Source organism: Saccopteryx bilineata, chromosome 5, assembly GCF_036850765.1.
Source record: "Saccopteryx bilineata isolate mSacBil1 chromosome 5, mSacBil1_pri_phased_curated, whole genome shotgun sequence".
Taxonomy (NCBI): Eukaryota; Metazoa; Chordata; class Mammalia; order Chiroptera; family Emballonuridae; genus Saccopteryx; species Saccopteryx bilineata.
In genome coordinates this window covers 191,468,925-191,482,246 of record NC_089494.1, presented here as the reverse complement: position 1 = coordinate 191,482,246, position 13,322 = coordinate 191,468,925, and the positions used below count along the sequence as shown (strand labels likewise).

Here is a 13,322-nt window from a genome sequence, read left to right as displayed (position 1 = left end):
GTTTTCCCAACACCATTTGTTGAAGAGGCTGTCTTTACTCCATTGTATTGTCTTACCTCCTTTGTCAAATACCAGTTGTCCATAGAGCTGTGGGTTTATTTCTGAGTTCTCTGTTCTGTTCCATTGATCTATGTGCCTGTTCTTATGCCAGTACCATGCTGTTTTGAGTACAATGGCCTTATAATATAACTTGATATCTGGAAGTGTGATACCTCCCGCTTTTTTCTTCCTTTTCAGGATTGCTGAGGCTATTCGTGTTCTTTTTTGGTTCCATATAAATTTTTGGAATATGTGTTCTATGTCTTTGAAGTAAGTCATTGGTATTTTCATTGGTATTGCATTGAATTTATAAATTGCTTTGGGTAATATAGACATTTTAATGATGTTTATTCTTCCTAACCATGAGCACGGTATATGCCTCCACTTATTCGTATCTTCCCTGATTTCTTTTATCAATGTTTTATAATTTTCCGAGTACAAGTCTTTAATCTCCTTGGTTAGATTTATTCCTAGGTACTTTATTTTTTTGGTTGCAATGGTAAAGGGGATTGATTCCCTGATTTCTCTTTCTGACAGTTCATTATTAGTGTATAAAAATGCCTCTGATTTCTGAGTATTGATTTTATATCCTGCCACCTTGCCAAATTCTTTTATCAGGTCTAGTAGTTTTTTGACTGAGACTTTAGGGTTTTCTATATACAATATCATGTCATCTGCAAATAATGATAGTTTTACTTCTTCTTTTCCAATTTGGATGCCTTTTATTTCTTTTTCTTGTCTGATTGCTGTGGCTAGGACTTCCAGAACTATGTTGAATAAGAGTGGTGAAAGGGGGCACCCCTGCCTTGTTCCTGATCTTAAGGGGATTGCTTTTAATTTTTGCCCATTGAGTATGATGTTGGCTGTGGGTTTGTCATAGATGGCCTTTATCATGTTGAGGTATGTTCCCTGTATTCCCACTTTGCTGAGAGTTTTGATCATGAATGGGTGCTGGACTTTATCAAATGCTTTTTCTGCATCTATTGAAATTATCATGTGGTTTTTCTCCTTTCTTTTGTTTATGTGATGAATCACATTGATTGATTTGCGAATATTGTACCAGCCTTGCCTCCCAAGAATAAATCCTACTTGATCATGGTGTATGATTTTTTCCATATATTGCTGGATCCGGTTTGCTAATATTTTGTTGAGGATTTTTGCATCTAAGTTCATCAGGGATATTGGCCTATAATTTTCTTTTTTTGTGTTGTCTTTGCCTGGTTTTGGAATCAGAATTATGCTTGCCTCATAAAAGGAGTTTGGAAGTCGTCCTTCCTCTTGAATTTTTTGAAATAGCTTGAGAAGGATAGGAGTTAGTTCTTCTTTGAATATTTGGTAGAATTCACTTGTGAAGCCATCAGGCCCAGGACTTTTCTTTTTTGGGAGTTTTTTGATAGCTGTTTCAATCTCATTTGTTGTAATTGTTCTGTTTAGGTTTTCTGATTCTTCCAGATTGATTTTTGGAAGATTATATGATTCAAGGAAATTGTCCATTTCATCTAGGTTGTCTAGTTTTTTGGCGTACAGTTCTTCATAGTATTTTCTTACAATATTTTGTATTTCTGTTGTGTCAGTTGTTATTTCTCCACTCTCGTTTCTAATTTTATTTATTTGAGTCCTCTCTCTTTTTTTCTTGGTGAGTCTTGTTAAAGGTTCATCGATCTTGTTTACCTTTTCAAAGAACCAGCTCCTGGTTTCATTGATCCTCTGTATTGTTTCTTTAGCCTCTATGTCATTTATTTCTGCTCTGATCTTTATTATTTCCTTCCTTCTACTAGCTCTGGGCTTTACTTGCTGTTCTTTTTCTAGTTCTTTTAGATGCAGGGTTAAGTTGTTAATTTGAGCTTTTTCTATCTTCTTGAGGTATGCCTGTAATGCTATAAACTTCCCTCTCAGGACTGCTTTTGCTGTGTCCCATAAATTTTGAGTTGATGTATGCTCATTATCGTTTGTTTCTAGGAATTTTTTAATTTCTTCTTTGATCTCAATGTTAACCCATTCATTGTTTAATAACGTGCTATTTAGTTTCCAAGTGTTTGAATGTTTTTCAATTTTTCTATTGTGGTTGATTTCTAGTTTAATGCCATTGTGATCAGAGAAAGTGTTCGATATGATTTCAATCTTCTTAAATTTGTTGAGCCCGCTTTTGTGCCCTAACATGTGGTCTATTCTAGAGAATGTACCATGAGCGCTTGAAAAGAATGTATATTCTGCTGTTTTAGGGTGAAAGGTTCTGAAGATATCTATTAAATCGAGTTGATCTAATATGTCCTTTAAGTCTGCTGTTTCTTTGTTAATTTTCTTTCTTGAGGATCTGTCTAATGATGTTAATGGGGTATTGAAATCTCCTACTATTATAGTGTTGCTGTTGATCTCGCCCTTTAAGTCTATCAAAGTCTGCTTTATATATTTAGGTGCTCCTATATTAGGTGCGTAGATATTTATAATGGTTATATCTTCCTTTTGTATTGCTCCCTTTATCATTATGTAGTGACCTTCTTTATCTCTAAATATGGTCTTTGTTTCAAAGTCCACTTTGTCTGATATAAGTATTGCTACCCCAGCTTTTTTTTCATTTCCATTTGCGTGAAATATTTTTTTCCATCCTTTTATCTTCAGTCTGTGTGCATCTTTTGATTTAAGGTGTGTCTCTTGTAGACAGCATATGTATGGGTCCTGTTTTCTTATCCACGCAGCTACCCTATGTCTCTTGATCGGATCATTTAATCCATTAACATTTAAGGTTATTACTGATATGTAATTGTTTGTTGCCATTTTTTTTCTTTAAAACTGTTTTTCTCATTTGCTATATTCTTTTTTTTCCTTTGATCTGTTTACAAGAGGTCCCTTAGCATTTCCTGCAGCCTTGGTTTGGTTGCAGTGAAATCCTTGAGTTTTTTTTTGTCTGTAAAGCTTTTTATTTCTCCTTCTATTTTAAATGATAGCCTTGCTGGATAAAGTAGTCTTGGTTGTAGGTTCTTGTTCTGCATTACTTTGAATATTTCTTGCCATTCCCTTCTGGCCTCAAGTGTTTCTGTTGAGAAGTCAGAAGTCATCCTTATGGGGGCTCCTTTGTAGGTGATAGTCTTTTTTTCTCTAGCAGCTTTTAATATTTTCTCTTTATCATTTAGCTTTGGTAATTTAATTATGATGTGTCTTGGTGTTGGTTTCTTTGGGTTTCTCCTTAATGGAGTTCTCTGTGCTTCCTGAACATGTGAAATGTTTTCCTGCCTTAATTGGGGGAAGTTTTCTGCTATAATATGTTTGAACAAAGTCTCTATCCCTTGTTCTTTCTCTTCTTCTTCAGGAACCCCTATGATGCGGATGTTATTTCTCTTCATGTTGTCACAGAGCTCTCTTAGAGTTTCCTCAGACTTTTTGAGTCTCTTTTCTTTTTTCTGCTCTGCTTCCATGCCTTTATTTATTGTGTCCTCTAACTCGCTGATTCGATTCTCTGCTTCATCCATCCTGCTTTTAATTCCTTCCATTGTATTCTTTATTTCAGATATTGTATTTGTCATTTCTGTCTGATTCTTTTTTATTATTTCAATGTCCTTTTTTATATTTGTTATCTCTTTATTTAGGTTTTCGTAATGGCCATCTATGGTGGTTCTAATATCTTTGAGCATCCTAACAATCGTTATTTTAAACTCTGCATCTGGTAACTTGGTTATATCTGATTCACTTAGGTCCTTTTCTGGGGATTTCTCTTGGTTTATTTGTGTTGTATTTCTCTGCCTCCGCATTTTATCTTTTAATAATACATTTAATGAACATGTATGAGTTTTGCCTTTAATCTTACTCAAAACCTTTGTTATTTTGGTACTCGGGATCTGGGAAAGACCCATACATCTCAACTTGATATCAAAATGCTACAGAATATTAAAGACTTGGTCAGCATCTTAAGCAAGGAGGCTAGTGTAAATATCAGTGAACAATTTTATAAAGATACATGAGTTAAAATAGAGAGGGTGAACTGTATATAAATGAATTTAGCTGTGATCACATTGCCTTTGTTTTTGTTTGCAGTAGTTATGATGACTGATAAACAACTGTTTCAGTCTTGGTACCTTACTTTTTTCCCCCCAAGTTAAGGGACTATTTTTTTTTATATAAATAACATTTGTTCAGTTTCCTGAAACTATCACATTCAGGGGGTTGGCAGACAGAGAGCCACATAGCCCAGAGTGCCTAACTGTGTTATCTGGTTAATTCTACTAATGCAGGAACAAGAGAGCACCTGAAAATGGGTTTATTAAGGTTGTCTATGCTGGAGGAAACCATGGCTCCACATTAGAGAATTTTTCTCCTTTTCTTGTCAACTCTAAAGATGATTATTTTTTTAGATGAATTTATTCAGAGACACACATGTGACTTTGGCCCAATAAAAGTCTATTGTTAAAACCATTGATATTCAAAATATGTAACAATTGTAAACCCCGGATATGAATCAATCAGAAATATAGTGACCATACACATAGAACAGGATGGCTGTCCTGGCCACTGCAGCTATATAGCAACCTTGTTTAACATCCCATTTTAACTGCCTCACCCAAACTAAGAATGGCTTTGATTACTGTAATCTGGTAGCCAGCTATTTTTCATATGGAAGTAAAATGTTTCAAGATTAAGAAATCATGTAAAAGAATATTAATTATTTTTTTGGAAGGGTTGGTATCAACTATAAAGAATGCAAAAGCTCTTGTAAACCTCTTAAGGCCAGTGACTCAATCCTATTAATCTCTAAAACTTCAACTGTTGTTGCTGCTTTGGACATAAGGACACAATGTAGATGATTTCCATCATAGTGAAAATATCCCATCATTATATCTTCTTGCAATTAAGAATAGATCCAATTTTTTCAAATATAAAACAAATTGCAAATTTTATCATCTGGATGCATTTCTGTATATGGTCCATTCTTAACTATTTGAAAATAGCAGAGATCTTTGGATTTGTAAATGTTAAATTATAATTCTCAGAATCTCAGTAAATTCCTAAAACTAGTCAGAGAACTTCATGCTGGTACAGTTTCTGAAAGCCTTACCAGTCATCAATAATGGACAAGTAGTTTCAAAGAAACAGCAATCAAACAAAAAGGAATTATAAAACATCAGCTTAGGTATTTTTTTGTAAGTGTGGTAGGAAATTCTGAACTATGGGAGCAAACCCTGTAATTCATAATAGTTACCCTTAGAGAAAAATCTCTGTGTACAAATTAGAGTTATAATATAGATTATTACAAAGTATTGTTTTATTAATTCATTCATTATTGTATTTGTTTATTCAGCTTCATATTTAAGTATTTACTGAGTCAGCCTAATATGTTTCAGACTAGTTCATTATGTAAACCTGATAAATCTTTAAAAATTCTGTTATAACTACAAATACTATTACACACAATGTGATTTCTAATTTTAATATTCTTTTTATTGGTGTGGGGAAAATAGCATAGAAATAAAATAGAGATATTTTAGAATGATTGTATGGCTCAATATAAGTTGTGTATAATTAATATGAATCAGTTATATGAGATAAATTTTATTTTTAAAGTGAAATATATAAATAATCATATGATTATAGGTATGTTTTTTGGGGTTTTTTTTTTCATTTTTTGATTTTATCAGCCTGCTTTTCTTTTTATGAGATGCAGAATCATGCAGTAATGTAGAGCTCAAGTGCACTGCCTATATTCCAAACTCAGCTCTGTCCCTTTTTCGATGTGAAACCATTGGTCTATTTCTTAACCTCTTTCCGACTTAAATAGTTTAACACAGGGGTCCCCAAACTTTTTACACAGGGGGCCAGTTCACTGTCCCTCAGACCGTTGGAGGGCCACCACATACAGTGCTCCTCTCACTGACCACCAATGAAAGAGGTGCCCCTTCCAGAAGTGCAGCGGGGGGCCGGATACAGGACTACCTGACATACATTAAGTATTATAGATATGTGCACATTATGTGGTTAGTAGAGGGGAAAAAACCTATCTTTGAAGAGTGCTTATATTGGGTCATCTCAGTTCAACATCTTACTAGCTATTTAACTCTGAGCAAAGTTACTTATCTGGGCCTCAGTGTCTTCATATGTATGGTGAAGATATTCATTACATCTACATCTTGCACTTAAATGAATTAACACACATGAAATGGTTAGCACAGTACTTGGCCCATACTCAGCTATCAAAATGTGTTAACCATGCATGACTTTTTTTATTATTTCAATATGGACATAAAAGTGGGAATAGTAAAGACTATGGTGACCAATGAATATACCTATGAAGACAAGTAAACCTTTGAGTGTGATCTAAAAATATGTTTTCTTTACTAATTATCCAGAACTTTATTAATTAAATTATATTACTCATAAATAATGAGATTTGAATACAATTACTTGAGGATATATTTTCTTATTTGCATCTTTGCCTGATATCCGTGACAAGTTCAAAGGGAACATATTTTTCTTCTCAATTTAGGTAACTAAGTAACATTGTCGTATAATTTGGGAAATAATATACATAAAATTTATTGAAATTAAGCACAATTCCTAAACTGTTTCTTATAAATATCTCAATCTATGTTATAATACAAATTGACATTACTGTATAGATCCCTGACTTAAGGAATGGGAAATTTAGACAAACCCATGAAAAAAGACTACTTTTAAGGGCTCTCTTTTTTATACTGTTTTTATATTTGTCTGATCTACAAGTTTGAAAAACTATTAATATCTTTTCTTTTACATATATGTTCAATATAAACTGTTAATTTCAAGTAATCGTTGATTATGAAGCAGAACATAATAAATAGGTATGTTTTTTTAACATTACTATGCTAAAATTTAATGCTAATTATATGTGGAGTTATGCCTCTTTTATTTCTTTTATTATTTTCATATAAAAGTCTGTGCATATTAGTCTTTCTTAATCCATCAAATGGTCATTGATTGCTTTAGTAATTTAAAATAATAATTACCAAAATTATTTTATCCTAATTTTAGGTTTCATAATATTTTTTTTCTAGTTAATTTTAAGCTATTTTCAGAATTCTTTTGTATGAAATTTATCTTTCAATGATTTCTGTTGACTTTCAACATTTTTAAAATAGTTAAATAAGTGCAATCACACTGTTATTGTATAAAAATGAAATTCTAGTGGAGGAAGAAAATTACTTTCTCATCTTACCATTGTTGACTTTAAAAATAAAACAGCCAGTTATTTTACCAGCAGAAAAGTAAAATAAGTGGGCTTACTCAGGAAAACAGAGAATTGCAATTTGTGACAAGCATGCTATAGCAAATAAACCATAGGCATCTCCAGCAAACAAAGCAGAGGGACATCACTTTATAGAGAAAAGAAAGAAGTTTGGAGGGGGTGCTTAGAATGAAAGTCCATTAGAGGACAGTGAGAGTTCAGGGTGCCAATGGCTTCCACTTGTCTGAGTTGTGAGGTTTCCCATTGGCTGGGCTTGTTGTGAGGCAGGAGGAATCTTCCTTCCTGCTGCTGGGGTAGTAGAGACACTTCTTTTTGGGAATGCACTGTACCTCTCTCCTTGTTGGAGTCTGTAACTGATGCTTTTTCAGGTATGTGATTGACATGGAACGATAGTATGTAAGAGCCCCTATTCTGGCCTTCCTGACTTCATTTTAAGATGTTTATTTTATTCAGTTTTACACTACAATATAATCAATTAAAAATTTCATATTTTTTACACAAAAAAAATCTCAGAATTTTTGAAGACTAATAGAAGGAAATATGAGAGTCACAAGGAAATATTATTGTCTAGCTCACTACTAAATGTTTAACTAGGAAAATACTGTTGCGAATGTTCTACATCTAATTTCTGTTTATTATTCTTTTTATTAGGAATCTTTCACTGAAATTAACAAAAGACAGTGATCAGGAAACCAGGTGTTCCCATATTATCCAAATGCCCAGCAGTCCATCTGCAGATTTGCCCCTGCAAGGTGTGGAAGAAAATGGAGGCATAGATTCTCTACCATTCAGACTGATGTTACAAGACTGCACAGCTGTCAAGACATTATTATTAAAGATGAAGAGAGTTCTTCAAGAGGTAATGATTTACTCTGAGATGAATGTCTTTCTGTGCTAGTAGACAGTGAAGTCTGTAGATCTGGTTTGTCCCTGCTTCTGTCACTAATTGGGTATATGACACTGGGCAAGGAAACCTCTTGTCTCAAATATTAAATGAAGGATTTGGAGTACTACTTTAGAAACACTATTTAGATCTAAAATTTTAATATTATTTTGAAGGAATTGAAAAGGAATAATTGATACCAAGCCTGGAAAAAATCAAGTAAAGAGAAATAGGTACCATCTGCTATGTTTATAAATTATTATAAAGCTAGTGAGAGAAATATTAAATGAACTTCACTTTAAAGGTACAGTGACTTTCTTTATGTGATACAATAAAAGTTTAGTCATTTAGTTTCAATAAAAACCAATCCAAAAAAAAAAACAACAACAAACAATCCAGGAAAATCTAATCTGAGTGTTTGATTTTTTCCTATTGAATACAGATTCCCTCCCACAGCCTATGCTCATTTAGATCATGAGCTGGTCAGAAAAATGCATACTAGATTGTTTCACTTTTTTGTCAAGTCAGCTATTCTTTAGATTCAAGTATGTTATGGTTTTTGTTTTTATAATTACTCCAGCTACTTTCTTTCAAAAATTTTTACAAAAATAATGTATACATTACAATTCAAGACAATAGTTTGAGATTTGTGACTTAAAATTCAGTGAACTTTTAATTATATCCCGTTATCATTCACTTCATCTCTTTTTTTATAGGAGATACTAATAAGTAGTGTGAAAAGAGAATTGAATAGAGTATGGTTGACCTTAAAGTGATGATAACTGACATTTGCTTTTCTAACACTTAGATAATAATAATGAGAATACTAGTAGCCACCACTAGAGGCCAGAATGGAATCAGGAAAAAAGAAGGATATTGAACAGAAATGATTTTGACAGACTATTGAAGACATTCGGTCATGTGTTCTTATCAGCTGTTAAAGCAAAAACTGAAAGAGATCTCTACATCCCATACCAATTACTATTGCTGGGTGGTCTAGATGCAGTGTTGTGCTGGATGGTTTGCTTATACTTTGATCACTGTTATAATTTTAGGAATTGTAAGAGCTGGCAGTTAAGCACAGGCATAAAAATTTAAATTACATACACATAAAATGAATCAAATTATAGTTTTAAAAGCATAATTAAAACTCAAATCTCATTTTCTACTTATTGTACTATATTTTACTGTTAACTGTACTCATGAGCTCATTTATATCTGTTGTATCTATATGTGGAAATCCTATGTAATAGCTGCTTTGCATATTTCCCAATTGTAGATTCATTTAGGTAATTTTGGTAGCTTGAAATCAGCCACGTGGGAGTGTTATGCCACAAAAATTGGCAAACACTATAAATGAGGGCTTTTAGTTTTTGGTGATTCTTTTGTTAAATACTTAGCGACACACCACTCTCTGAAAGATTATATTATCTCTATATTGACAAAATAAGCATTATCCTGCACTTGTGGAATCTCCCTGACCTTTGGCTTAACATGAAATCTTAACCTCTTTGAAGAAGGCTAACTTAATAACATTTCTTATATTAAAAGATATTAATCTCAAAGTCAGTAACATTCAACTATTCGGCTTCCTACCTCTCTCTTTGGGTTAGACTTTAATTTTAAAAAAATACAAGTAAACGGAAGTAGAAGAATTCGTGACAGAGTCAGGAGGCTTTTTTGGGGTACTTAACTTTATAATTTATAGCTATTTAGTGATATCAACTATAAAGTCAATGTTCAGAATATATTGATACTGTTTTTATATTTCTTATATGGTTTATAGTTATCTGATTTTCTTCATGAAAATGAATTTGAAGAAACTGAAGAGAATTAATTTTCAAAGCAATGAACAATAATTACATCTGCTTGTTAAACCCATTTAGAGAGCAGGGGGTCTAATATTATAGTTAGTGTAGACAAGTGTTTTAGTTATAAGATGTTCATAATAGATGACTTTAAAGAAAATGGTTTTTTGAAATGTTTTTATAAAACCAGGAATTTTCAAATGGCAATTCAGATTTCATTACTATATATGAGTTCAATACCAATTAGTCATTTTAGACTAACAATACCTTTTGCATATAGAACAATAGTGTTTATTCCTGTTTTATGAACTTTTTTATGATGCATAGTAGTCTGACTTTTGTATTCAGATTTTATTTTAACAGTGAAAGAATGCAATTAATTAATTTTCAGATAAAAAGTAATTAATGAGTATAATATATCATATTAGAAAATTCTCTTTTTGAAATTTTTCATAATGGTGCTCAATTGACATCTGAGATTTTAATTTTAAGGTGGTCAACTGTGACTAATCTGAATGGAATCTCATGCTTTTAGTTTTTCCTTCCTTCTTTGAAGATCAGTTGCTATTATTAAAACGCACCTACATATTCTGAATAAAATTAAACATCAATTCCTCTATTTAAAGAAAAAAACTGACTTGGAGTCCTTAGGAATTGCACTGTCACTTTATTCTTTAGTATTAATGATAAAGGAAGTGACTATGGCAAAGGAGATTTTTTTCCACTTTGTTAATATTTTAAACATGATTCCATTATCTATAGACGAGGATGTTTAATATCTACAGAGATAGTTTCTGTTATAATGTTTCATTTTAGTTTGCTCTGTTCTTTTATAACCTAGTCTCAGAAGTAACATCCATCACTTTCGTGAAATTTATTTATTGGTGACAACAACGACCTTAATTCAGCATGGAAAGGTACTATACAAAGATCAGTACCAGGAGGGGGAGAATTTGGTAGCCCCTCTTGGCAGCTGCCTACCACATTCTACCCTCCAGTCCTCAATGATGCATGTCTCTATCCCTCAATGGTGCATCTCTCACAGTGTGAAGTACACTTATTCCCTCCCAGCGCCACTCCAACAATCATTCCATTACAGCATCAGCTGAAAGTACAGAATCTTAGCATGCAAAGCACGTTCATTTCTTCATTTGAAGACTGTGAATCAACGCATAGGATAGCAGATCCTTGATTAAGACTTAAAGGCTGAGAGTAATTCTCTGTGGCTTTTAGTTTCTCCCTCTGTACTTGGTTTTTCCCTCCCTAGTCATTTTTTTTCCTTTTCATGTAAAGTTAGCATATATTTACACCTGAATAGTTTTTTCATCCTCATTTGTGATTGTAGACATTGGAATCCAAAGGCCTCTTTTAATTTTGTATTGTCTCTTTTCCTGTAAGTCCAAACTACTAAGTATTTCTGTAAATACAGTTCTTTTGGGATCTCTTTTGAACCTTTTTAGAAATTCACTCTATGAGACAAAAAACACACCTACAAATCTCTTCAAAAATAGCTGATCGACAACCCTTTCAGCTTTTACAATTTTAATTGTCAGTTGAAGGGATTTGTGAGACATACCTTAAAACCTTTAAGTAAAGACACCTTTTAACTGACTGATTTGGTACACTTTTCATCTTTCAGAACAGCTCTACATCTATATTAAATGAATTTCTAAGATCATAAAAAGTGCTATATCTCGATTGAGTAGTTGTGAATAGATTCAAATTTTTAATAAAGTTCATCAAATTATATACTTAATGTAACAGCACATGGAATGTCATCACATAACTGATATAGCATCACTGTTAATGGTGTCATTTTGTGGAATTTTTGTTCTTCCTTTGAGAGTCCTGTAAATGAACTATCATCACTTATTATGAAGACCAAAATAGGACACTTTTGTGAATTCCTACAAATTGTTGTTTAGAGCTTAATTTTTCCCCATTTTTAAAATAACGTAAGTTAAAAAATAATTAACAGTGAACCACTGTCTTCATACATAGCAATGGATCCAACTGAATACTCCATGAAGAAACTTGTGTTAGGCAGATAAAATATATTATGCTCACTTTGTTAAAGATGACGCTGCCCACGTGGAGGCCTTCGCCCAGGTGATATTAATGTGTGTTGGGGGCTGGCTGTGGGCAGGCAGAATCCTTGTAGCCTGGGGCTTGGTTTTGGGATTAAGCCTTTCCCACCCTTTTTGATGTGGGGTGATACAATCCCATCATGTCTCTGATAAGTGACTTTGTATTAGAGCAGGGGTCCCCAAACTACGGCCCACGGGCCGCATGCGGCCCCCTGAGGCCATTTATCCGGCCCTCGCCGCACTTCCGGAAGGGGCACCTCTTTCATTGGTGGTCAGTGAGAGGAGCATAGTTCCCATTGAAATACTGGTCAGTTTGTTGATTTAAATTTACTTGTTCTTTAATTTAAATATTGTATTTGTTCCCGTTTTGTTTTTCTTACTTTAAAATAAGATATGTGCAGTGTGCATAGGGATTTGCTCATAGTTTTTTTTTATAGTCTGGCCCTCCAACGGTCTGAAGGACAGTGAACTGGCCCCCTGTGTGAAAAGTTTGGGGACCCCTGTATTAGAGACTTCCCCATTTTGTATATTGGATTAAAGGTTTTGATTTCCACACTTTAAAATGAGGGCAGAACGGAAGCTTGCTCTCTTGGTTCCTGAGATTAGCATGAGAGAGCAGAGAGAGCACAGCAGAGAGCAGAGAAAGGCCACATGGAGGAGGCCAGGAGAAGCAGCCAAGATGGTTAAGTGTCGAGTGAGAAGCTAGTTTGTGCAGTTTGTGCAGGGAGAAGGAAGGAGATGGGGAACATAGGTGAATAAGTCTGGTGAGCTAGAAACCTTTCATTCTAGGAAACTCGGATAATTCAGTAGCTTTGTGAGCACTGAATGTGAGTGGGGTTTGGAGTCCAGTGTGTGTTTTTACTTGCCCACCAGGTACAAGCCAGGATTAAAGATTATGGCCCATCAGTTTTTGGCTCTGTTGTTTCTTTACCGACTGTCCGAATCCAATGCGAACCTGCATGGGCCGGGCTGCTGTGATGGTAGCCGTGGCTACTGGCTTTACAACTTGTGTTTTAGATTTGCTGAGAATGGGTACATTACTAAATAAGATATTCTGACTGTATGAGCTGGCTCTTTGTGAGGGAATAAAACTGGTCTGGAAAATTGATATAAGGGGAAGGGTAATATAATTCTATGACTCTTGCTGTGTAAGCAACCTAAACTTCAATAGTTATCTGGGAGAGATTAAAGAAGTTAGAGAAAAATTATTCCCTAAACTCAGCCCCATTTCACTCACAGAATCCTACTGGAGGAAGTATATTAAAGTGGTAAAGATCACAGGTGTTTGGCATCAT

General features: G+C 33.9%; 1 protein-coding gene across 3 annotated transcripts in view; it reads left to right on the top strand.

Moving 5' to 3' along the window:
• Window positions 1-13,322, top strand: part of CCSER1 (coiled-coil serine rich protein 1) — a 1,472,832-nt gene that overhangs the window by 518,069 nt on the left and 941,441 nt on the right. For all 3 annotated transcript variants that reach the window (XM_066232458.1, XM_066232459.1, XM_066232460.1), the window contains exon 6: window positions 7,901-8,108. In XM_066232458.1, coding sequence (XP_066088555.1) covers window positions 7,901-8,108 — 208 coding nt within the window. The remainder of the gene's footprint in view (window positions 1-7,900; window positions 8,109-13,322) is intronic.